Source organism: Tetrao urogallus (assembly GCF_951394365.1).
Source record: "Tetrao urogallus genome assembly, chromosome: 4".
In the NCBI taxonomy this organism is placed as follows: domain Eukaryota; kingdom Metazoa; phylum Chordata; class Aves; order Galliformes; family Phasianidae; genus Tetrao; species Tetrao urogallus.
In genome coordinates this window covers 25,997,887-26,023,476 of record NC_136817.1, presented here as the reverse complement: position 1 = coordinate 26,023,476, position 25,590 = coordinate 25,997,887, and the positions used below count along the sequence as shown (strand labels likewise).

Genomic DNA, 25,590 nt, shown 5'->3' with positions numbered 1-25,590 from the left:
ATGCTTTGTTCCATCCCAGGATCATTCTTCAGTCAGGGGATGTGCCTATGTTATTTTGGCCTGCAGGGTGCTGTGCAGTGAGAAGGGCTAAGAGCCATGCTCTGACTATGGAGATTAAAATGAAGGAACATGTGCTTCCTACACTGCATTACATGCCCTGAATGCATCTGAGTGAGCCAGGGTCTAAGATGATCTGTGAGGGGAGTGCAGATTAGCAAAAGAAAGGTGACTTGGAAGCATTACTTGGTCTGCTGAGATGATGCATTGCTTTCTTAACACTTGCACTGTGCCTGAAAACTGTAAATTGTTTAGAAGTATGTGTGTTGGCAAATATATGTAATGGCTTTTCTTGTAGTGGAAAAGTATTTAAGCATTGCTTAGTTGGGTGAATACTTCTTTGGTGGTTGGAATGCATGTAACACTGGCAAATCGTGGAATCATTTGAGTTGGAGAGGACCCTTAAAGATCATCTAGTCCAACTTCCCTGTGATGAACATTTGCAGTTAGGGACATTTGCAGTTAGATCAGAGCTCCATCCAGACTGACCTTGAATGTCTCCAAGGATGGAGCTTTTACTACGTCTATGGACAACTGTGTGAGTGCTTCAACATCACCCTTGTATAAAAAAATTCTTTCTTGTATCCAGTCTAAATCTACTCTTTTTTAGTTTGAAACCATTCCCCCTTGTCCTGTCACAACAGACCCTGCTGAAGAGTCGGTCCCCTTCTTTTTTTATAGCCCCCTTTTGCATATTGAAAGCCCATTATCAGGTCACAGAATCACAGAATCACTGAGCTTTCTCTTCTCCATGCTTGAACAGTCTCGGCTCTCTCAGCCTGTCCCTATAAAAGTGGTGTTCCCTTGGATCGTTTTTGTGGCCCTCCTCTGGATGCAATCTAACAGGTCCATGTCTCTCCCATACTGAGGACTCCAGATCCAGACGTACTCCAGGTGAGGCCTCATCAGTACAGAGTAGAGGGGCAGGATCACCTCCCTTTCTGCTGACCGCGCTTCTTTGGATGCAGCCCAGGATATGGTTGGCTTTCTGGGCTGTGAATGCACATTGCTGGCTCGTGTCCAGCTTGCCATCTACCAGTGTATCCAAGTCTTTTTGGTTGGACAGTCTCTGTCCTTATAACCCCCAGCTTGTACCAATAGTGAGAGTTGCCATGATGCAGGCACAAGAACAGGAGGTGATAAAGAGTAAAAGGCTCTACATTTCTGCTTCCAGTTGTATGCTGCCCCAGCACTGCACTAGAATGGCCAAACAGTTCACTTAGCACTACGTGCACAGAGTGAGCTCAGAGCTTTCTTTACTCCTTTGCCATTGTTTCTTTCTTTCTTGATGAGCACTCTGAAGTCAGCCCTGTGTTCACAGTGGGTTTGAATTCACAGAATCACTGAGGTTGGAAAAGACCTACAAGATCACCCAGTCCAACCATCACCAATAGTTCAACTCATGGAAGCTGCCAGTTCAACACTATGGCTGTGCTTAATGAAGAGCCAGCAGTAATTGGTGGATACTGATAGAGAAATTTTATTTCTGTTTGCAAAATATTTCAGAAACTGACTGTAGTGTGTGATATGGAAGCGACTCACACTGCTGTCAACAAATCAGGCCCTTATGGAAGTGGAAGTGCTACCATTAAAGATTGCAGACTTTTTCTCATGGTTCATTTTACAATGTATCATTTCACTTTAAGAAGTGCTTTTAATAGAGCTGGTTTGTGTACATGTGGAATTTTGAAGAAAACTACTACTCTGTACGCACAGCATGGAATCATCTGCTGCTTAGCAATGGTGTGAACTTTGCACTGATGAAATTCTCCAGTCTTTCTCCAAGGCCTGGTATTCATTTGAGTCTGCTAGTGTTGTTTGGCTTCATATCTGTGCCTGTGCTAAAAGATACTGTTCTACAACTGCATGAGAAATGGCATAGAAGGGTACCACAAGTTCCTTAGTGATTTCTATACTTGTCCCCCCATTTCCTTAGGCTAAAAAAAGCTTTTTCTGCTGAAGAACCAGAAGAATAATTATAGTCAAGGTTTTAAAAATGTCTCAACTCTTGAAAGCAAATTTTACATTTTTCTAGACCCACTGCAAAACAGCAAAGCAGCTAGGAGCAGAATTTGTTCCTACAATAATAGTTTGATAATATCTCTGTTAATTACATGAGCTGAATGGAAAGCAGAGCTGGCTAACTCCTTCTTTGTTGTTCTCCAACTGCTGCTAAAACTTTGCAGTTCTATGCAATGTAGAAAGGAATACCATCAAAGATGGCAACAGAATTCAGCAGGGGAATCTGGGGAAATAATGCACTGTTTGTATCCAGAATATTGCATGTTGCTTCTTCAGAATGTTCTGTGCTGATGAAGACGTGGCTTTTCTGACTTCAGAAACGCTCTCTCAAAGTAAAGTACTTGCTGACAAATAGTTTTAAGAAGCACATTCTCATAAGTTTGGGGGTTTTGGCTGATCATTTGATTTCAGGGTCTGGGGCATTATGTGACTGAATCCCCAGCTTGAATTCTTTCAGCAGCTGGGAGCAGTTTTAGTGCTCAGAGATACCATCTAACTTCAGTGCATTTTAAATGTACTGCTACTGTAGCATGTCATTAGAGACAGTCTGTTTAATTACCTGTGGAATGAACCTCGTACAATTGAGGTATAGCAAATGGGGGAATCTGGATTAAAGGGAACCTGCAGCCAATGCTAAGCAAGCAGTAAAGCTGCTCATTTGCCAGGCTGTGGGACTCATGCTGCAGCCTGCTCCAGAGCTAGCAGGAGCCATCAATTTTTTTTAGTAGTTTTAGAGTAAGGTGAAACCCTTCTTGTGTTCTGTCACCGCTGTTACCCTTTGAACTTCTCGGAATGCTTTCCTTGTGGCAATGGATTGTGCCTGTTTTTCCTCTTTGCTTCTTGTATTTCTGATTTTTGTCCTTTTTTCTCTTTTTCCTCCTTCACTATTTCTTCCTTTTTCTCTCCAGGAGCAGCTGCTGACACGGATCTTTTCCTTCTGTTCCCTTTCCTTCCATTCTCCACTACATTCCATGTGCATCTCCATCCTCTCCTACCCAAACGCATCACTCTTTTTCCGTCTCTTCCTGACCTTCCCATTGCATTATCACAGAATGTCCACCCGCTTCCCTTCTTCCAGCCTCCTCCTCTGACCCAATCTGTGCTAATTCTTGGTAAGTACACTGGCTGAGGTTCTATATACACTTGCTGCTTTTGGAGTTGGCCATCTGTGTGATGGCTTGCCTGCCATCTGTGGGTTAATGAGCAGCTGTAGGGCTGTGATTTGCACTCAAACATAGATGAAAATGCAGAGCAGAAACCAAGTGCTTGCCTCATGGGGAACCAGAGGAAAAACACTTTTATCTGCTATGCTATCTGTTAGGAATGGAATTTGGAGTTTTTGGTGGGAGTAATAATACCTGCATGTTCCACATTTCTCGGAAGTGCTCTGCCTCTATCTGTCAATGTTATGTTCTCTACTGACAAAAGAGAGGTGCAGTCCTGGTCTTGGAAACCTGAAGGTGGACTGTACTCCACCTTCCAGAGAAAGTTGTCTGCCTGAGCCTGGCATTGTTGCATTTAGGCAAGATGTTGATTTGCTTTCTCGAAGTGATGACAACGTTTGTATCCTGCACCAGGAAAATGCTTGAAGCACTACATTTTTTGAGCTTCCTCCCACTTGCCCCCATGCACTATTTCAGAAAAATGCATGCAAGTTAAAAAGACACAGCAGAGTAAGGATACTATTTTGTACAGTAACTTCTGCTTGCTATTGCATATGCCTGCATGCTATTGGAAAGGTACTTTTTTCAGCAGTTGGCATTTTCACTCATGTGAAAGTGCTTTCAGATAAAGCCAGTTGCAACATGTCTCACTTTTTCATATCATCTTTGATAATTCATAGATACTTGTGTTCAGAAGGTGGTTTGGTTTGGTTTTGTTTAGTGTTATGGGGTTTTTTTGTTCATTTCGGAGCCCATCCTTAAACCTTGATCTGGAGAACGCTCATGGGCATATTTAAGTAACTTCATTGTGAATATTCCCACGTACGTTGATCTTAATAAACCTCCTTTCTGCAAAAAGCTGAGATTGTGCACAAGTCCCTGCAGGTCTGGGGCCTTTCCACATTGCTGTGTCCTTTTGGGCACACATGATTAAGTCTGTTGCAGTGAGGAGCAGAGGAGGGAAAAGGGGAGCACTCTTTTGAAGGCCCAGAATAGTGGGGAGGATAATGGGTTAACATGAACACGATTCTTCATTATTCCTCAAGAACTTCCCCGAGATTCCATTTGAGGATTCGGTGTTATTTTGCTTTGTTCTTGACACATCATTGCCATTTCATTGTTCAGACTTTTCCGCTGTAACATAAATTGTATTTTAAGACTGCTTTTGTCTTGTGTGTTTATCAGCCAATGAAACTTCAATCTCAGGACATTTCAGAGGATGTTCTGTGTTGTTTTCACTTCTGGCATTCTTTAGAAACTGTGCTGTGTGATGATGGAAATAAATTTGATGTCACGCCCACAAATTATCACAGAGTGGTGCTGTCTGCAAAGAGACATTTTCTTTTACATTTTAATTGATTTGTTCATCAAACACATTTGGGTTCTGATAAGAAGCAGCTGTATAAATTGTTGTGTCCTAAAAAGTCTCTGTAACCTCTGTAAATGGCCTTCTTACTACCAAGAGCTCTACATTGGTGTCAGTGCAGGACTTGATTTTACATTTATCTGTATTCTTGAACTTCAGTGCAGAGATATAAAGGATTCAGAAGACTTTCCATGTTTTTCCTTTAGCGTGCCATCAAATCTGGCTTAGCTTAGAATTAGAATTATTAACACAGCTAATGATGGGTTGTTAGCAAAGTGAACTCAGCTTGCTGTTGTGCCAGGTGCCTTTGTTAAATGTGCTTTTTGGTGGATGAAAGTTCTGTTAGGGTCCCCTACCTACTTCTGTTTAAAAATTGTCTCTGTCTAATTCTCTATACAGGAGAACATTATTTTTTCTTGGGTTGGGATTTCTAAAGAAGCCTGGATATATTTGTGTTGAGTTTTGGGTTTAGAAATGTTTTTTCTTGTGTATGGGAGACAGGAAGAGGAGTGAATTTTTTTTTCTCCTTTTTTTTTTTTTTTTTTTTTTTTGCATTTCCAAACATCCTAATTTTCAAATAAAAAACGGCGTCCATCCACCCAAAATGGGATATGACTTTCTTTCCAAATGAAAATAGAGAAAGTTGTCAGGACATTTGCTGATACGAGAACTGAAAGCTAATTTTCTGTTTTCTCAGAAATAGTGGGATTTTTTATTTTCCTTGCTTGCTTTTTTTTTTTTTTTTCAGCTGCTTCATTTAGCCTCTTTTTTTATTACCATGTTTGTGTGTCAGTGAAGCCATTTCTAGCATTTTAAAAGAAACATTTTTTTCTGTTAGAAAAAGATGATGAAAACATTTAATTATTCTATTTAGAATAACTTAGAATGCTGATATGTATACAGTGTCACGTAGTTTTCAGACTGCATTTGAGCATTTATTTTTATACAAATAAATGACAGTTTGCAGGTGCAGAAACTCGGCATGTTCTACTCATTTTCCATACTGATTGTTTGCTGTTTCAGTCTGGATGTGCTATGTTTATCTCCTGGCTGCTGAATAAATGTTGAGTTTAATGCAGTATTTGTTAGCGGCCTGTTGATGTTTCTGGTTTTTCACTTTGGGAAGTGCTTAATGGAGAAGAATGTCTGATTCCTACTGGTAATGACTTTTATCCCCTCGGACTGTATAGCAGGCAGCATGAAGCACCATTTGAAGGCAATCTCATCAGTCAAGAAGCGATGCTAAAGCGCCAGGAAGAAGAAATGCTGCAGTTGCAGGCTCGTATGGCTCTCAGGCAGTCCCGGCCCAACCTCTACCCTGGAGATGCAATCAGGTCCTCCATGCTGGACATCACCAGAGATCCGCTTAGAGAAATAGCCCTGGAAACAGCCATGACTCAAAGGAAACTGAGGGTAATGCCTTGATCTCAGGTGGACTCCTGTATTCTTTGAAACAGAGCAGCGTCTCAGCTGAAACTGAAGTATGTGGGATTTATAAATCAGGTCCTGTAATAAGCAGTCATCGGTAGTTTGGTGCTGCTTTGTAGGAGAGACTTGGGAGATCTTGTAGTATTAGCAGGCTGGCAGGCAAACTCAGCATCAAAAGATAATGAAACAAACAGCAAGACACAATTGTTGAATACAACATAATATGTTGAATACTACAGTACCCCAACAAGAGCAAGGTGCATTTTTCTCCTGTATCCTGTGGTGCTTTTAACCAGTTCTGTTTGTATTGGTTTCCCTTAGCAGAACGTAGATGTGTCCCACCACCTTCAGAGATTGTGAAATTAACAAACTGGGAAGGTAAAGACACACCAAGAGGATATGTTTACTCTTAGGTTCACCTTGAAGCATCGTGCAAGCTCCCCTTTCCTTTTCCAGCTTTTTCTGGGAAAAGTGGATGAAGTATGAGATGAAAGAGGAAGAGGGAGACAGAGATATAGGCAGATGGAGCACTGATTGCTGGAATAGATGGCAATTTGATGCCCCCTGGTGCTGCTTTCAGTTCACTGAATTCTTCTGGTTTGGATGGGAAAATGTGACTCGGGACTTACACATGAATTTGCTGTCCCCTAATGCAGAGCTTGTCTCCAGATGCTCATTTGTCTCCAGTCCCAGCACTCTGGCTAGTTTGTTCACGTAGGCCCTTACCAACAATTATTTGGATGAAACTTGGCCTGTTCCTCAGGGTGCTATCAGTATTGAAATCAGATTTGTGCAGATGTTTTCTTTTAAGTGTGTGGACAGATTAATCTCTCTTGTAATTCCCAGGAATAACCAACAAAATACTTGTTTTCTTACAGGTAGGCAGATATTGGCCAGAATCTCTGCATGAACCTAGGCAGAATTAGACTGAACCATTTTAGCCTTTAGAAAAGGGGAGGTGGGTGTTGCAGGCAGAAGTTTGCTGAGGCAGAGTTGCCATCAGCACAGTAGACCTTCTCAAATGTCAAGCAACTGATGATTGAAAGAAGCCCAAATGATCCTGATATGCAACGTGCGCCTTGTGTTTTCAAGGAAGACAAAATAATATTGAAATCCTAGCTTTTTGCCCACAAAAGGAAGGAAAACATTTATAGTGGTAATGTTGTCAACAGCATGGCTTGCCAGTGTATCTGGCATGCATGTGGGCAAAATGAGATTGTTCAAACCAGCCAGCTATTGGCAGGAATTCCTTGCAATTTTCCCCTTTCAGCTGTCAGTTCCTATTTAGTGCGTAAGCAGAAGGGCAGGAGTTTACAGAATCACAGAATGGCCAGAGTTGGAAGGGACCTTAAGGATCCAAGAATCTCCAACCCCCCTGCCACATGCAGGGCCGCCAACCTCCCCATTTAATACTAGACCAAGCTGCCCAGTTTACTATGCCTCTGTCTCTTGCTCCAGTAATGCAGTATTCATTCATACTCTCGTGCTTTGCAGAATTTTTTTGGCCCTGAGTTTGTGAAAATGACGATTGAACCATTCATCTCCTTGGATCTGCCAAAGTCTATCTTGGTAAGAGAGGGGCTGCTGAGCAGGTGGTGACAGGGAAAATATATTTAACCAACAAATGCACCTTAACCATGAGCGTGAACATTGGGATATTTTGTTTCACCAAATGCAGACGAAGAAAGGGAAGAATGATGATACAAGGAGGAAAGTAAATGTGATGCTTTTAAGTGGACAGAAGCTGGAGCTGACCTGTGACACTAAAACAATATGTAAAGATGTCTTTGATATGGTTGTTGCCCATATTGGCTTAGTGGAGCATCACTTATTTGGACTGGCTACTTTAAAAGGTAAGAATAAAAATTTTCTGGAGCAGATAGGTACAGAACAATGAGAGCTAACTACAGGATGTTGGAAATAATTGGAGGCTGCCTGGCATGTACAGAAACGCCACTTTGAGTTACACACTCTTGTATGAGGCAAAATACATTCCTCAGGAAAGAAAATGTTTATTCAGTAAAAGCCTACATTTGTCTGAGTAACAGCATCTCAGCTAGTTCTTCTCGGTTGCTGAGTGTTCTTCGTTACTGTTTGTTGCCTTCATGTGTGTTGCTGTCTAGTGCCCCACTGAAGATGTGAGCTGGGTTTTCTTGGTATGTTCTCACAGCCTTTGGGAGGCAGTCCACAGGCATGCTGGGGCAAAGGGTAGGGCCTCTTGTACAGAGTAAGTTGCCTTCAGACTGAATGAATTTGTTTCTGAACTGTTCATTTTCTACTGTTAGAACAGACCAGATGTTGGACTTCACTTTCCCCAAAGGGGAGAAGATCACTTTGGCAGCACTAATGTATCGAGACCCATGTTTCCTGTTTTTGTGTCTAGCAGGATATCGCAGAACTGTAACACTCAGAGTTCTGGCATGAGTCAGAAAACCTGAGCAGCCTGAGAGCCTTCTTCATCTCTACTTGGCTCCCAGTGCCTTTGGCAATTCAGCCATGAAAACATTTTGCAGAAGTGTAAATTGGACATAAATAGTAAGGGAGGGAGGGAGTGACAGATTAGGAATTCCTTTGGGTTAAGAAATTTGAAGGACACCATGGTGCCTGATTCGTAGCTGTCATGAAAGATGTTTTTTTCTTTTTCTGCTCTCATATTCTTTTGTTAACTAAAAAATTATTTCTGCGGCTGTTACTCAGTGTTCCCTTCAATAGCCATTGTGCTTACAAGCCATTGTCAGGGCAGTAAGGTTTTCTGATGGCTGAACTGAATTCCAGAATTGGAAATCTAGTCCCGATCCTCCAACTGGAAAAATGTCTTTGTTCTGTTTTTATCCGTCTCCTTTTCTTTAATGTTCATGGCAGACAATGAGTTTTTCTTCGTTGATCCTGACATAAAGCTGAGTAAAGTAGCCCCAGAAGGATGGAAAGAAGAGTCGAAGAAAAAGAACAAGCCCCCTGTCAACTTCACTCTGTTTTTTCGCATCAAGTTTTTTGTGGATGATGTCAGTCTTATACAGTGAGTGTATGAACATCCTTTTAACCTCTTAAGCTCTAAGCTTATAGACATTGAATATTTATCAAGCACTCCAAATTCCCTAAAAATAAGAGTAGCAAAGATGGTGGTTTTTTGTGTGTTTTCTTCTTTTTTTTTTTTTTTTTTTTTCTAGGCATACTCTCACTTGTCACCAGTATTACCTGCAGCTGCGGAAGGACATCCTGGAAGACAGGATGCACTGCGATGATGAGACAGCCTTATTGTTGGCATCCCTAGCTCTTCAAGCTGAGTATGGAGATTACCAGGCAGAGGTACACCATCAGTTTCATCTCTGAGAAATGATGTTTTTGCTGCTTAATAAAAGAGTGAACTGTGAGCTACCGTACGTGCTTTGCAGTTCCACTCTGAACAGGAAAGTCAGCCAATGTGTTGTTGGCAGTTGTAGTTTTCATATAATGTAGCGGAGAATAGACGTGGGACTGTTGTGGAACCTAGTTCAAGATCCAAGTTTTGAACCCTCCCTGTTTGGTGGAGATGGATTCACGCTTGAATAGGCCTTCAAAGTGTAAGTGAAATTAAGCTCTTGGTCAGCACTGGGATGCGGAATCCCTCCTCTTACTCAGTCTAAGTTTACAGATCTGTAATTCTAAATGTTTAAAATCAGTCTTTATGTTTCAGTCACATCCATATAGTCCATAGCATATAGAGACACTGTCACAAAAATGTTTTGTGTTGTAGGTGCACGGCATGTCATATTTCAGACTAGAACACTATGTCCCAGCTAGAGTGATGGAGAAACTGGATACATCCTACATCAAGGAAGAGTTGCCAAAGTTGCATAGCACTTACGTGGGCGCTTCTGAGAAAGAGATAGAATTAGAATTCTTGAAGGTAAGCGATAGTGCTTTGTTTCCTTCATCAGACTTTAAAATTCCTTTTGAGAAGATGAGTGCGTGGACTTCAAGTGAAATAGAGGAAAACAGCTGGAAAGGAAGGAAGCTGAAAACATCTTCTCAAGAGATTGATTGTTACAAGTGAAAAGAAATCATGATTGATGGGAGAGAAATCCTTTCACTGTTTTTTTCCACTGTCAGTATTCTTGGTGCTTTAGCTTAAATGCAGTAGTTAAAAGCAACTACTGATCCTCATGTTTATTCCAAAGGAAGCTCTGATTACAGTGCAGCACATCCTGCATTTCTTTCATGTTTTGTTTTTTTTTTTCATCTTGTGTGGAGAATGGGGGGAACGAATTTAAATAAGGAAAAGTTTTGTTACAGCTCATATCTTTTGTGCTGCTTGAGATACTTGGTTTGAAGCAAGCCAGAAGCATTACTGAGCAGACTTCCTTGTGCAGATAGCCTGTAGAATGATAGGAAGACTGCATATAATCACAGAATACTTGGTTTATTCTAAAAGAGCCAATTGAGAAATGCAATTAAGGATTTTGCTGCTGTTGCTCATGAGATAGAGATCAGATGCTGCCTTGACTCAATGCCTGAAAATGAATTTAGCAGGTGAGAGTTTGCAATTAAGCCACTGGATAACAATGACATCTGCATTTTCACTGTCACTTTGAGACCACAGTGGCAGAGGTAATCTCAACTGTTGCTCATTTGGCAGAAATGTTCCTGTAATTACTAGAAATTATGCTGAGCAGGAGCTGGAAACTTGATCCTAGTTGAATCTAGTCTGACCAGTGTTGGGGTAGAGAGAGCAGTAGGATTTCCTTGGCTGATACATTACAACAGTCCCTTCAGCAATGACTGAAGAGACAGCTAGAATGAATGAGAGCAAAGTGAGCAGAATTATTTTTTCGGCAGTCTTTGCTAACATCACAAAATGAGATCTGATTCTGCTGAGATCTGATTCTGCATTTAAGAAATGTATTCACACACCAAATGCATCTGACTGGTTACAATTCACTTCTAGAAATTAGTTTGTGGAAAGTTCAATTTACCCAGAAATTTTTATTGTTCATACTTCAGTTGTGAGATTTTAGATGAATCCTTGATTCATGTGCTGTGGCATTGGGCACATAAAACCATCCAGAACAGTTTGTATTCTGTGTCTTTGCTTTTGTATCATCTGTGCACTGTGTACAGTCAATCTCAGAGGAAGCTTTTCTCCAAAATTCACCTATATAAATAATACTTGCAATATCCTTCACTTCAGACACTTAGAATTGTTATTGCATTGATCCATACAGCTGTGTCAGAGGCTCACAGAGTATGGCGTTCACCTTCATCACGTGTTACCTGAGAAGAGATCCCAGACAGGCATCCTGCTGGGAGTGTGCTCCAGAGGAGTCGTTATCTTTGAGGTTCATAATGGTGCCCGCGCTCCTGTGCTGCGCTTCCCATGGAGAGAGACAAAAAAAATTTCCTTCAGTGTAAGTCAATCTCTTACCCTGTACCTCTGTGTGTCCCACTGTTTGTATCTCCAGATCCTGTTTCTAAGTGTTCATTATTTCTGCAAATTACGCTGCACTTCTACAGCATAATCTGTGACTGTGTTGTGTGGCTGAGCCATGAAAACAGTACTTCTGGCTCCCATAACTTATTGGAAGCTATGCCCATTTCTTCTATATTAAGGTTTTCAGTAGCAGACTGATTAAATAATAATAAGGTGCCATCTCAGTAGCTTTAAAATGCTTCTCTGTAAAGCTCAAATTACTTTCACTCCCTATGCATTTCTCCAGTCAGTGCGTTTTCTTCAGAAAAATTTGAATGCAATTGTGCACTAGTAAATAAAAAATTATTCTTAGGGTAGAAGAAATCACCATCTTAAACTTTTTTTTTCCTGTCATGTAGAAGAAGAAAATAACATTGCAGAACACATCGGATGGTATCAAGCATTCCTTTCAGACTGACAACAGTAAAACCTGTCAGTACCTTTTGCATCTCTGCTCTTCCCAGCATAAGTTCCAGCTGCAGATGAGAACCAGGCAGAGCAACCAGGACACTCAGGACATTGGTAAGGATGCCACGTTGGTTTTTAATAACAATCTTCATGTGCTTTTATAAGAAGAAAAGCTGGACTTCAGCTTTGGTAATTCCACTGCATGCTACACAGGTAGCTCTGCGTTTGCAGAGGTTATACTCCCAAAGCTCTTATTTTGAGAGCAAGAGGAAGAGTTGGCAATTGCACAGCTAGCAGCCAGGAGCTCCTTTTAAGAAAAAGAAATCTAAAAATAGTTCATTAATATTCCCTTCTCATTTGATTAATGGCTTTTGGTATATTTAAGAAAAAATAATTGGAGGTAATTCCTTAATATAATCTTAAGAGTTTGCCCAGTGTGAAATGTGTTGATTTGATTACGTGAGATTACAGATGAAATAATGTAAACACAGTAGAGCAAATAAAACAGGAAGCAATGTAATGATACTGTGTCTGTAAGCAGTGAGTATGGCTGTCTTTATGCTACTTCCTTCTTGGTGGACCTATAAAGGAGCAACACTAATGATTTCTTTGCCCATTTTTTTCAGATAGGAATTGCCACCTGATTTGTGTATATGAAAATAAAGTGCTGTTCTTTTAGAAAAACAAAAACGTGCAGAATAGAATCATTTAAAAGCAAACAAAAGAATTAACAATTCAACAGACTCCATACTAATTAATTTCTGTCCTGCTTGGAGCAGAGTTCGCTTGGCTGGTGGCTGGCTGGCCTTCACTGTAGACCTGGAAGTGCTCTTCCGGTTAGTCTGCCTTCTCATGCTCTCTTTGTTCCGTGTTTGTATCTGTCTGCATTCCAGCTGCTGTTAATCCAGATTTCTGCTAGCATAGCTGGAATGGAGTCTGATCCCAAAGCAGTGGAGACTGTGATCTCTAATTAAAAAAAAAAATAAATAAATCACATTACAGCCATGCTGCTCTTTCTGTTCTGAGTAGCAGATTAAGTGCCAGTACTGCCTTCTTTCTGCTGGAGAAATGAATTTCAAGCAATATTTGGGAAGCTTCATTCTTGGCCTGCTGATGCATCAATTTTTGTGTATTTTTTGTTGGTTTTTTTTTCCCCAGAGCTGGTAAAAAGTTGTTTAAAAAAAAAAGAAAAAAAAATAGTGGTTGAAAGAACTCTGCAAAAATACAAAGAAAAGGACAGTTGACATTATTAATGATTGGCTGCTCACCATGAGAAGGGTGCTTCTCAGAGTTGGAGGCTTCTCAAGGACCAGCTTTGGATTAAGAGCTGTTAATGGCTGGATAACAGACCAAGGAAGATTCAAATGCTTCAGGAGAGTCTTTAGAAATATGGTGTTACATTGTGTAGCTGAATCACTGTGATTTCAGCTGATGACTAGAGAAATTATTCTGAGAAAAGGGAGAAGGCCCAGCATGCATCATGACAGGGAGTGACTTAGCATGGAACGTAACAACAGAGGATGGAGACGTGGGAAAGAGCACTTAATAGTCCCATTGCTGCACAGTGTTTTCAGTGATCTGGAAAAAAACCCAACATTTTAACACATGTAAATCTAATGAAAAGTGTTAGACTGGGAGAATAAAAGGAAAATGCCATTTGAATAACATTCCGTCTGCATAAATAAAAAGAGAAGAGGCACAGAGCTCAGGAAAAGTAGAAGTAATGATTTCGTGGTACACAAGAAAGGGCATTTGCTGTAACTTGAGGGATAGTAATTTCTTTTATTTACTTCTATGTCAACACAGTGACCAAAACCAGACGCTGAGTTTTGGGAATGAATTTTGGATACCTGAAAGGGCATTTAGAAAACCACAGAGCACTGAGACTTAAGTAGGTTTTATTAAGGAAGTCTTCTGAGCGCATGAGAATTCTCAGCTGGGGGTTGGCAGAAAGCATTCACCTGAAATCCATAGGAAAATTGTGGCTTTGTTGGCAGGGATTATGTGCAATGTCAAGAAAAGAGCCCTTAAAATATTTCATTAAAGTACTTTTCCACAGGATGTGAACACAGCCATAGGCAGAAAATTGAGATTTGTGATGTCTGCTCCAGCAAAACCATTCTTACATAGCTCACCAGGTCTGTCTATGGTCATGACTGGGGCAGCTCTTTGATGTGGATATGGAAGTGGCAGTTGTGCACTAATTCACTAATTTTAAGATGACAAAAAATGTCTTCCACCACTACATCTTCTCTATCTGTGTGCTTAGTATGGATCGAGTATGGATCAGTCTGGAGACAGGGAGTCAAAATTCTATCAAGCCCTGCTCAGCACTTTTGCTTTCTGTTCTTTGCAACAAAAGTGATACGCCTCTTCCTAAGGCCCTGCAGTTTAACAGATAGTGTGAATCTTCATACTGATAAAGGGATAAATATTTTCCTGTTTAGTGTTGTTGCACTTAAGCATAGCATATGAATAAGGCAGCATACCATCCAAATTTTGCGTCTTAGCAAACTAAATGGACCTGATGATGGTGTGTACTTCTGAGTATTATGGCTAAAGGGAAAAAAAAAAACCTTGTTGGTTTTTTAAACTGCGTGCCTTATACAAGGAGGTCACACTGGCTCTGCTGTATAACTTGAAATTGTTTCTTGTTTTAAAAATCTCACAGAGCGAGCTTCCTTTAGGAGCCTGAACATCCATGCGGAGTCAGTGAAAGGCTTTGGCATGGGGCGGGCCATCAGCACGGGCAGCCTGGCCAGCAGCACCTTGAACCGCCTTGCAGTGCGCCCTCTATCCGTGCAGGCAGAGATCCTGAAGCGGCTGTCCTGCTCCGAGCTCTCGCTCTTCCAGCCACCCCCAGGCTCTTCAAAGGACAAGAATGAGAAGACTTCGTGGGAGGAAAGACCCAGGGTTATGAGCAAATCGTTCCATGATCTGAGCCAGAGCCATATCTCGGTTTACCCTCCGAGGAAGAATATTATCACAGCTTTGGACTCTTCCTCCCAAAAAATAGAGGACTTAATGGGAAGAGTCTTTCAGCGAATGCCAAAATTTGATACTGGATCAGCAGCGGGAGCATTAAAACTGAACAAGTAAGACTCTGTATGAGCACCCTGAAATTCCTTTATGTACATTTGATGTACATTTTGCATCAGTTTTAATTTATTATTCATACTATTATTTTATTACATTGATCCTTCCCTTCCCTCTCCCAATTTCCTTTTCCCTCTGTCTGATTTCCCTTCTCTCCTTCTCCCCTTTAAGTTCAAAATCTCATGCAGGTTTAAGTAGAAGTCCTGAAAGAAAGAAAAATGAATCGGACTCATCATCCATGGAAGATACCGGGCAAGCCTATGTTGTAGGTCAGCACATAAAATACTGTTACTGTATTTACTAACAAACTCTACAGTTGCTTCAGATGTAGTGCTTTGATGTTCATATTAACTGATGGTAACTTTTTGACTTGAAGAAGGGATGAGGGCAGAGTTAATGCAGGCAAACTGCCCATGATTCCAGATCAGATGTAGCAAAGAAAAGAAAAATACTCCTTATGGACAAAGTAACCAACTGTTCTGATACCACAGGTGTCCGAAGTACTGCACACAAGTAAGTAAGTCCTGGTAGCAGTAAAAAAATGTGTTCACAAAAAAAAAAAATAATAATAATAATAAAAAAAAAAAAAAAAAAAAAAATCACCACTACATTAGAGCAGAAGACAACAGTGCTGCAGTGCAGCTGAATACACTTATTTCTCACTCTGAGTTATGGTATGTTAATTTTTAATATCTCTGTCATCAGTTTTTAGTTGCAGGAGGTTCTCTGTTAGAATAATAGAAAGTAGGATGACTGAAGTATTTGCAACATTAGCTCGCTTTTTGTGTTTAATATCATAACATTGATTATATATGTGGCTTTACAACAAGTGGGAGATGGGTAAGCACTCAGACTAACGTACAAACATTGCAACTTCCTATACTGCACTGAAATCAAGACTGAATGGGGAACTGTGGTTTTTCTGCATTATGAGCAGAGGCTACTGAAGAGAGACATAAGGCATGTAGTTTCTGTAGTGACTGAAGCCATTTGTCCCATGCGTTTAGCTTTACCTATGATCTCTGGAGCAGCAATTCTGATCTTAGGTATATAGTTGGTAGTCTTGCTGAATTCCATTGCTCATGGTGGAGAACATAGCTGAAACTTCAGGGTTCAGATGGTTGGGAAAGCCTGGACTTTGCTTAACTAAGAAGCTTAAATTATCTTTCCTCCTTTATTTCCATAACTTAGTATGTTTTTTATCCCCTTTAACATGTTTAAATGTAATGTTTACTTGGCATTTTCCAAAGAAAATATGACCCTGTGTGCAAAACAATTTAAATATAAATATGTAGAAATGCTTTTTACTGCCCCAAATTGCTTGTTATTGTATAAAAACTTGCAGGGCTGCTGTTCTGATGCTTTACAAAGTTAGGCATATCCATCAAACTGTACTATAAAATTTAGTCTTTGTCTTATAGGCTTTTTCTTAAAGCCTCACCGATTTCTTCTGAAGTTCAGAGAGGCTGAGAAGGCCATAGCACTGTCCTTTCTTTAATTCTTTGACTTTGTATGAGCTTCCACCTGTCTGAACTATGAATTGTGACCAAAGCACATTAATGGTTGGAATTTGCTCAACCGTAGCTGTGTTGGCGTTTGCTCATTTTAAAAATAAGTGCTTGCTGTTGTGATGGGCTCACACATGTTCTTTGTAAAGTCTAATGAGTCTTCATAGCTCTCTTGGGGGGAAAAAAAGCTATTAATGTCTAATACTTGCATTCATGTTGCAGGTGTTAGCATGAGTAGCTCTGGAAATCTTCCATCATCAACACCATTAAAAGAGAGCAGTAAGTTGATCAATAATAATACATCCATTCCACTGGTTAAGTCAGTATCTTTTAATTTGTACTTGTTGAGAGCTTCACTGGCTCTCAACAGAGCCAGATGTTGTTCTGTTCTTTGACTATGCTTACATCAGACACCTCTGCCAATCAGCTGAGTGGAACCTTTGTCTAAATCTATCTCAAATACTGGTTTGGGTTTTTTTTCCTGGAGAGAGATTTGTACATGTGTAATGCTTTTCAGCTGCAGAGAGTGTTTAGTTTGACTTCTTAAAGGTACTGTTAACTACAATAAACTCTGCTCTTCGAAGCTCCTTTCCCATGCTTGTGTGGCTGATGGTTCTGCAGTGCCCCAAATGACCATGTGCTGACTTTTGGAGTGGGTGGGGATAGAAACCTTTTTCTGGTTGGGGCTGTCTGCTGTGTTCTCTTGCACCAATCTTTTTTTTTTTTGCCTGGTGTGTAGAGTTCAGTATCTTCATGTTGTTGTGGAAGTGCCTGTACCGCTTACAGCAAAACTGGGCCAGGCACTCCAGTCCAAGCTATTCCAACTTCTCCAGGTAGTTAATTGATGAGTTCAGACTGACAGTATGCTGGCAATTTAAACAGGATAGGTTTAGTAGATATTTCTAATGTTGATTGTTTCAGTTAAAGATTGTTGTTAAGAGAATTCATTCAGTAATCTTTTAGTAACTTAGAACCGTAGAATGACTTAGGTTGGAAGGGATAATCACACTGCCAAGGTCCCCATGCAGTCTGGTCCTGAGTACCTCCAGGGAAGGGGCATCCACAGCTTCTGTGGGCAACCTTCTCTTCGCAGCTGGACCCACTATTTTAGAAAGGATCTCTTCTATGGAATAGAACATAAAGGCAAACTTGAAAGGATGTCAGCATGCATGTATTCTGGTGTCTGATTAAGAAATGTTGGCTTTTCAGGTGACTCTCTGCAAACAACAGAGAGCAGAGTTTCCTCACCAGAAAGAGAGATCACTTTGGTGAACCTGAAAAAGGATGAAAAAATGGGCTTGGGTATGTGGCTTTTACATGGTTGTATTGTTTTGGATGTTTATGGAAGCTGAAAATAATGTAAAGATTTTGTGTTCTGTATTTAAGTATTGTAGGACTGAGGAAGATAGTTATGAGCTGTATTTTAAAGACATTTAAGATGCAGAAGCCTAGACTTTCTTGCTAACGCTTGCCGCTACTTGATTGGTGTTGGCCAAATCTGTTTCTTGGTTTCTCTGTGTTACGTGTGGGCTCACTTTTCTGATTACTGTCATATAAATGTCATATAAACTGTCATATAAATAATCATACAAAAATGGCATTGAAGGTTTGTCTTTGTGCTCGAATAAAAGGATTGTGTCATGTGGACACCTCACAGTTGTGATGACTTAGAGGTTTTCAAGAAGCGAAGCTTATAAAGCTATTGTAAATTAATTGTGTACTTTTTAAATATTCTCATTATATAGTTGAATTGAACTTCAATTATGAGGTTTAGTGAGCCCAAAATCTGAGATATTTGGATTCCATTCCTTGTTTTTGTACTGATGTTTTTCATAAGCCCCCATCATTTTCCCCTGTAATTTGTATCAGATACAGTTTAGAGGAGTTCTTTGAAAGCATCTCTGTTCTGTAACAGAGTACTGTAATGTAAGTTTGAAGAAGGAAAAAGTCCTGAAGATCGTATTTAGTATTGACACTGCATGGTAACTTAGTACCATAGTAACGAGTTGACAAAGAACAAGAGCAATTCATAGGGACTGTCCCTTCTGCCTTTTCTGCTATTCTTTTTGCTCTTTTTGTTAGAGCAGACAAAGCCTGACATCTTGGATGTTCATATTTCTTGGTCATGGACATCTTTCCCAGGTTTACTGTGAAGAATTGGTAGAAACAGATTGGAAGCTTCAAAAGGAAAAAAAAACAAGTTTGGTGCACTTTTAATATAGAAAACTGTTTTTGAAGAACCTATCTCTTAACATCAGGGTCAGACGTTTAGACAAGGCATCTAAAATTCTGTGTAACAGGAAAAGCATGTCATCTGGCCAGCAGGAATGTATACAGTGTCATCAGAAAGTGCATGCATGTCTGTTGCCCTTGTTGGAGGTTTCTAGGAAGACAAGAAAATCCAATTCTGAACTGCTTTTTTAGAATTAAGAATGCAGTGAAGCTTTATCCAAAAGTTTTACTGTTTACTTTCATGTAGACTTCTTCGAGATGTATAGATATATTTTTTTAAATTTTACATTTAATAGAATGACAAAGTTTTTTATGTGCTTTGAAATATCAGCTTGTGCTGAGCTAAGTTAGACTCTGCTCACTGACATATATGCATGCGTTGGGCCTTTTTCAATAGGCTTTCAGATAGTTGGTGGAGAGAAGACGGGGAAACTTGATCTGGGAATTTTCATTCACTCAGTTACTCCTGGAGGGCCAGCCGATGTGGAAGGATCTCTGAAACCAGGTGAATGGTGTGAAAAAGGAAAGGTATACATGACAGGAAAGACCAAATGTCAGTGTTGGATTCTATCTAAACAAACACTTTTGTTCAGGACACCGACTGATATCTGTGAACAGCACGAGTTTGGAGGGTGTCAGCCACCACACAGCATTAGAAATTATAGAGAATGCTCCTGAGGATGTGACACTCGTTATCTCTCAGCCCAAAGAAAAGCCATCCAAAGGTATGGAGAAGTATTCCTTAGTATTAAACCACTGATTTGAGCAGCTGACTTGACCGTACATCACTTCTGTGCACCTCAGTTAATATGTGCTGACAGTTGTGTTAGAGATTGACAGTGGAAGTGCTAACCTTTGCAGTAGGATCATTTGGGGTAGTTTTCAGTGGGGGCACACTGGCTGCACCCTAAATAGAAAGCGTTCTGCATGGTATAGAATGGTAAAATCTCACATGGCCGTAAACTGACAAATATGTGTAATATTGAGGACAGGATGTGACCAGTCCCTGCTGACTGTCTTCTCTTCTGGCTTTCAGCATCGTGCAGCACCTCACACCTCACTAATGGAACCAGGACCTATGTAAGAAGGCCATCATCAGTGCAGGACAATGAGGCAGAGTCCTCTTCGGAGGAGCCTAGCAGGTCCCGTGCTCACCAGAGGGCCATTGCAGGCAGTGTGTCTGCCTTGTCAGGGGGCAGGCGGGATGGGAGTGTGAGCTCCCAGGACTCCAGGACTGAGAGTGCCAGCCTGTCCCAGAGCCAGACGGCCAGCTGCTTTGGCAGACGTGCCAGTGGCAGAGCCCAACAGGATCCACAGAAGTACAGTGACTCCCAGTCTGGGGTTTTGAAAACTAGTGAGAAGAGAAGGTCGTCGTCAGACAGTACTCGAGCCAAAATGAAAAGGTCGGGAGTTGTGGAGTCTGTGGAGTATTCTGACCGAGGAGATTCTGACATGGATGAAGCAACTTACTCCAGCAGTCAGGAGCAGCAGGTTGCTCAAAAGGCACAGTTTATTTCATGTGAAAATTTCCCATTGGTGTAATAGTGGCAGTGAAATATCTGTCGGTTGGTATGAATGAGGTGAAAGGGGTATGGGGGAAGGGCAGCCTAACCTACAGTTTGTCCTCCTAATGGCAAATGCTGATAGCTTATTTCTACCAGTTTGGTGATTTTGTTCAAAATGAGTGAAGAAACTCACTCCTGGAATTTCAAAGCATTTTCCAACGTCACTGTGTCATGTCATGGGCATGTCTTACTCAAAGCAGATTCTGCTTTGGAATGAACGTGTGATGCTCTTCTAGATTCTGTAAGAAACATCCATTCATTTAGTATTGTCTAATGTAATCATAGTGTGATGACAGTCCTAAAGAGATGAGAAAAGTAGTACTGATGTAACTGAAATGAGAGCCTAGAGTAGCAACTGAACCTGTATCTTTTGACATTGATCTAATCAATGGAAAAATGCTCTTATCTAATGAAACTTCATTCTTGTCTCATGAAGCTCTGAAGTGAGCCTTGCCCTGAGCAAAGACATTCTTCACTGTGCTGAAGGTACACAGTGGAAAGTACTACAGATTCATCCCTAACCTGTAATGATCTCTGATTCCCAGCTGAAGAAGAGTGTAGCATTAATTTCTGCAAATTAGTGCAACAGAACCTAAGCTGATGTAATGGTGAAATTCTAGTTATGTTTTCTGTGTTCCATGACATTAAAGACCCAAGTGCTGAAGGCCAAACGTGTTTCTGCACTAATGCTGTTTGATTGCAGCTGTGGAAGAGTTAAAGCACTGTGTCTCATGAGCCACACAGTCTGGTACTTTCCCATGTGGAAACCTTTTGGCTGCAGCTGACTCAGATACACATCCCTTAGGATCTTATCTGTACAATTCTGTTCTAACAAAAATCTCTTCTTTCTTCTTCTTCTTTTTTTTTTTTTTTGTTGTTGTTTTAAATAAAGGAATCTTCCTCAGCAAATGCAGCTGACAAAATGAATTCTAAAAAGGTTTCTGCAGAACTTCTTAAACCTGGAGATATCTTTGAGGTTGAACTAGCCAAAAAAGATAACGGCTTGGGAATAAGTGTCACGGTACTGTTTGACAAGGTTTTCAGATGTTTTCTCTTTTTCTCTACTCCCATAACCCGTTAAATTACTAAATTCCAAGGAAGCAAAATATTTTCTGGAGTCACTGCAGAGCGTGTAGTTTTACTGACTTACAATTAATCTTATCAAAGCTGAAAAATAGTGTTGTAAATCCTTCGCACCATCTCCCCTTCAGGTAACCTTCATTTGATATTTTACAGTGAAATCCCAAAGTCAATCTTATCACAGCAGCTGCTTTGCAAGTACAGACAGAAAGATGGGCTTTGTCCCTTGCTCCCCAGTAACGTGGCAAGTTTGCAAGGGGGAGAAATTAGAGATCTCCTGCTGGGCATCACATGAAGAAAAAGGGTTGTGTTACCTCAGAGTATTTGCACTCCACGCACAAGTACTGTGCTGTGTTCTCCCTCTGCTGGTTAAAAGGCAGAAAGCAAAAAACTACTGAGATGCAATTTAGACCTGTCTTGCCTCCAAGACTGCCCTTAAGAGACAAAAATGTACTTTTAATGGATGATTTCTCATCAGGTTATAAAACTTTGACGGTGATTCACACTTAGAGACTGCCATACCTCACGGTGGCACTTCAGAGATGAAGAGAATGAATCATAAGTGATATGTACACATCTTTCACTGCTCTGTTCTTGTTTTGTGTTGCAAAATGCATCTGAGGTTTTTAATATTCCAGAATTATCTCTGGTTAATGGATCAGTAGACTATGCAATAATTTGAGAATGGAAAAGCAGCATAAATTATAACAGTAGAGAGCAGCTATTAACTGTAGATCAAATCTATTGAGTTTTAGTGGCTGCTTATATCTAAACCAAATCACTCTTTTCCGAAGTGTGACAGTATGGATATGCATATGGGTGGAGTTGGAATTTGTAACCACTGAAGTCACATTGCCCTGTCAGGCTCTCAGAGTGACTGGAGTCACAAAGGGTGAGCAGGACATAGTTACTAAACAGCAGCAAGTCTGCAGAGCCTGGGGCTGTGCAGAAAACATCACAAAACGCCAGCAATGCAGTGATTGCCCTTGGAGGATTACCAAATAGTGCCTTCATTGTGCTTTCCTTTTTCAGTCTCCACGCTGAACCTAGCACAGCCATCCTGCATGTGGTGAAAAGAAGAGGGACACAACCAACTCTGTGCTTTAATCTTTCAGATGTAGCGTCACCCTCTTTCAGAGTGAATGTTAACATTTTGTTGATCTCCTTCCTCCCTCCAGTTTGTGGAGAAGTTGTGACAGTGTAGCGTTGGCTGTCTGAGAGCCTGGAATGCAAAGGCCCACAGAGAATAGTGCCATTTGAGTTTGCGCAGTTTTCTCAGTGTAGACCTTCAAATTTCTATGACCTGAGAGAAAAGAAGCACTCTTCAGTTTGTGTTACATCAGAGGGTGAATTGGCGTAGGACACTGCATGGGATACATTTCTTTGGCTGTTGTTGCTGGATGTGCTCACACAGTTCTTGGAGCTTTGTGTGCATGCAAGCATGTTAACTCCAGCACAGCAGACATGCTTTGCTGCAGGATGCCTCTTTGGTTGGAATGCATTTGCATTGTGATACATTGTGTTTGTACAGTCTTCAAATTGCATGACTGTGAACCATGCTTTGTAAAATGGTTTTGTTTGCAAATTTGGCCTTTCCTTTTATGTGCCAGTAGTCAAAGTGCTTCCTTGAGTGCAGCTATCCTTGTAGTGTGTTGCGTTGAATTACGAAGTGTTCTAGCTGTCAAAAGACTGACAAATCCCATTTTTACTCTCCTCTTAGGGTGGTGTAAACACAAGTATAAAGCACGGCGGTATTTATGTGAAAGCAGTTATTCCAAAAGGAGCAGCTGAAGAAGATGGCAAAATAGAAAAAGGTATTTTGTGTCATTCCATCAGGGGTTCTAAATGTGAGAAATGGTCAGAGAACTGTCCAGGATAGGCTTGAGGGTACACTGTGGCTTGGAAGCTGGGAAATCTGTTTGACAAAGAAGCAATTACAGAAGGCTTCAGGAGGAAGAAACCCTTTCCTGATGTCACGTGTTTATGGTTTTAATTCAAGATTTTGTCTTGAATGTTCTGGCAGGTAATTGTGCAGATGAAGTTAACATTAAGACAAAGTAGAGAGTAGCTGTAGAAACAAAAGAAAACTGCAGAGATTGTGGAGGGGAAAGTACGAAATCTGCTGCAGGATTATTATCCATAATGCAGCCTGTGGTGATAGAGAACGCTTCCCTGTATCAGCTCTGGGGAGGGAGAGCTTTTGTGTTATTTGTGGCTCTTTCACTTAGTGTACAGGGTAACTTCATACACTAAATCAATGTAATGGCTATGGCTTTTCTTGTTTTTGAGCCAGGCTTCAGTCCTTACTAGAGAGAGAACTGACCTCACAGATTGAGATTGGTTTTTAATATAGATATAAGAGCTTTGTGGCAGGTCATCATTCCAGTAGTTAATGCTGGCTTTGACATGGGATTATCCCAGGTTGGTTTAGTTGCAAAGTTCTCCTCTGTGCTCAGAAGAGGGAGAGGAGATGAGATATTAGGAAACATTTCTTCTCAGAAAGAGTGGTGAGGCATTGGACAAGGCTGTCCAGGGAGATGGTGGAGTCACCATCCTTGGAGCGCTGAAGAACCATGAAGATGTAATATAGGAGAGCTGTGGTCAGTGGGCATGGTGGGGATGGATTGAGATTGGACTAGATAATCTTAATGGTCTTTTCCAACCTCAGTGATTCTGTGATTTGATTCTTTACTGCCTTCTGATTAGTCACTGCCTTTGTTAGCTGAGAGTTTAAGATTTCTGTGTTTTATTTACATTGTACTTCATTTTTTCTTAAATGATGAATTACTTATTTCTAGGTGACCGCGTGCTTTCTGTCAATGGGGTGAGTTTGGAGGGTGCTACTCATAAACAAGCTGTGGAAATGCTGAGAAACACCGGACAGGTCAGTGGCTACAGATCCTGATAAACTAAACTATGCTATCTCCATGACCACTGCCAGTTAACCAGAGGATGTTTCATCTTTTCAGGTGGTGCATCTGCTGTTGGAAAAAGGACAGCTTTCTGTGGCAAAGGCTCATGCTCCAGTAACACCACAGTGCACACCTCCAAATCTGGTGGGGCCATGTGAGCCTCAGGAGAAACCAGCAACAAGAGCTACAAACACCAAAGACTACAGCTTTGTCACTGCAGGTCTGGGCTGGTCGTGTAGGAAAACACTGAAAGCATCCTTGAGTTTTATATCTCCTGTGAAATAGAAAGACAGGAGTCAGAGCTGATTAGGAATCCACACTGAGCCCCTGCACATCATGCAATTTTTGCGTTTCTGTACCATTGCAATTTGTTTTGAAGGTTTCCTTTCATATCTTGTTAACGCAGTTCAGTGACTGTGAACTGTTTGCTCTCTGTGTTCCTTTTTTGTTCCCAATTTTGCCAGCAGGCCAGGGCTGTAGGATTGTTGAGGTAGAAGGGCACTGTTAATTCTGGTGCTGCTAAGACAAATGTCGTGGGGGTTAAATCCTCATATAAAAGTGAGAGTTCCTGTTTCATATAACTGCTGCTCCTGTTTAGATGAGAGCAGACTTCCAGAGTTGGGATGGAGAAGGGCCAGTTGTCTGCCTGACCAGAGGCTGATGTCTCAGCTCCTCCTGCTACAGAGGTGTGCAGAGGGAGGGGAATCTGTGCATGTGAGGAAACTCCTGCTGGTGCCCTTTAGTCTTCTTGGGTAGGGTTTATCCTGCCTGCCAGGAGCTAGTTGCTTCTCTCACAGGTGTCTGTTCGGTGGCCAGAATAGGCACATCAATCAGCTATGACAGTCTTCTTAACGGGCTTCTGCAGAACTGAACTTTGAGGACACCTTCATGTGCTGTGTGGTGTGGTGTGGTGTTAGGAAGAGAAGCTATCAGCCAGAGAACATCATAGCTGAAGGCAGAGTGCACACCACTTGTTTTAATGGCCAGTGTGCTGTAAGAAATAATGTGCTACCGCTTCTCTTACAGAGAACACATTTGAGGTAAAGCTGCTGAAGAACAGCTCAGGTCTTGGGTTCAGCTTCTGCCGTGAGGATAATCCTACTCCAGAGCAGTTGGGCTCAACCATTGTGAGGGTGAAGAAGCTCTTCCCTGGGCAGCCTGCTGCAGAGAGTGGGCAGATAGACATTGGGGACGTCATCCTCAAAGTGAACGGGGCATCGCTCAAGGGTTTATCCCAGCAGGTTAGTGATCTTTATTGTCTGTCTTCGTGGCATAACTCATGCTGCGGTAGTCCTGCACGTCTTGGT

The 25,590-nt window shown here is 41.1% G+C and overlaps 1 protein-coding gene across 1 annotated transcript in view; it reads left to right on the top strand.

Moving 5' to 3' along the window:
- The window catches only part of PTPN13 (protein tyrosine phosphatase non-receptor type 13), a gene marked incomplete at both ends in the record, with an annotated part of 84,248 nt that overhangs the window by 41,206 nt on the left and 17,452 nt on the right, over positions 1-25,590 (top strand). Inside the window, 20 exons of the mRNA XM_079534532.1 lie at positions 5,799-6,021; positions 7,531-7,605; positions 7,715-7,889; positions 8,899-9,052; positions 9,204-9,342; positions 9,770-9,922; positions 11,238-11,420; positions 11,842-12,004; positions 14,562-14,985; positions 15,158-15,255; positions 16,717-16,773; positions 17,704-17,796; positions 19,124-19,231; positions 19,320-19,451; positions 19,763-20,229; positions 21,184-21,327; positions 23,092-23,185; positions 24,170-24,255; positions 24,341-24,503; positions 25,310-25,524. Coding sequence (XP_079390658.1) covers positions 5,799-6,021; positions 7,531-7,605; positions 7,715-7,889; positions 8,899-9,052; positions 9,204-9,342; positions 9,770-9,922; positions 11,238-11,420; positions 11,842-12,004; positions 14,562-14,985; positions 15,158-15,255; positions 16,717-16,773; positions 17,704-17,796; positions 19,124-19,231; positions 19,320-19,451; positions 19,763-20,229; positions 21,184-21,327; positions 23,092-23,185; positions 24,170-24,255; positions 24,341-24,503; positions 25,310-25,524 — 3,346 coding nt within the window. The remainder of the gene's footprint in view (positions 1-5,798; positions 6,022-7,530; positions 7,606-7,714; positions 7,890-8,898; positions 9,053-9,203; positions 9,343-9,769; positions 9,923-11,237; positions 11,421-11,841; positions 12,005-14,561; positions 14,986-15,157; positions 15,256-16,716; positions 16,774-17,703; positions 17,797-19,123; positions 19,232-19,319; positions 19,452-19,762; positions 20,230-21,183; positions 21,328-23,091; positions 23,186-24,169; positions 24,256-24,340; positions 24,504-25,309; positions 25,525-25,590) is intronic.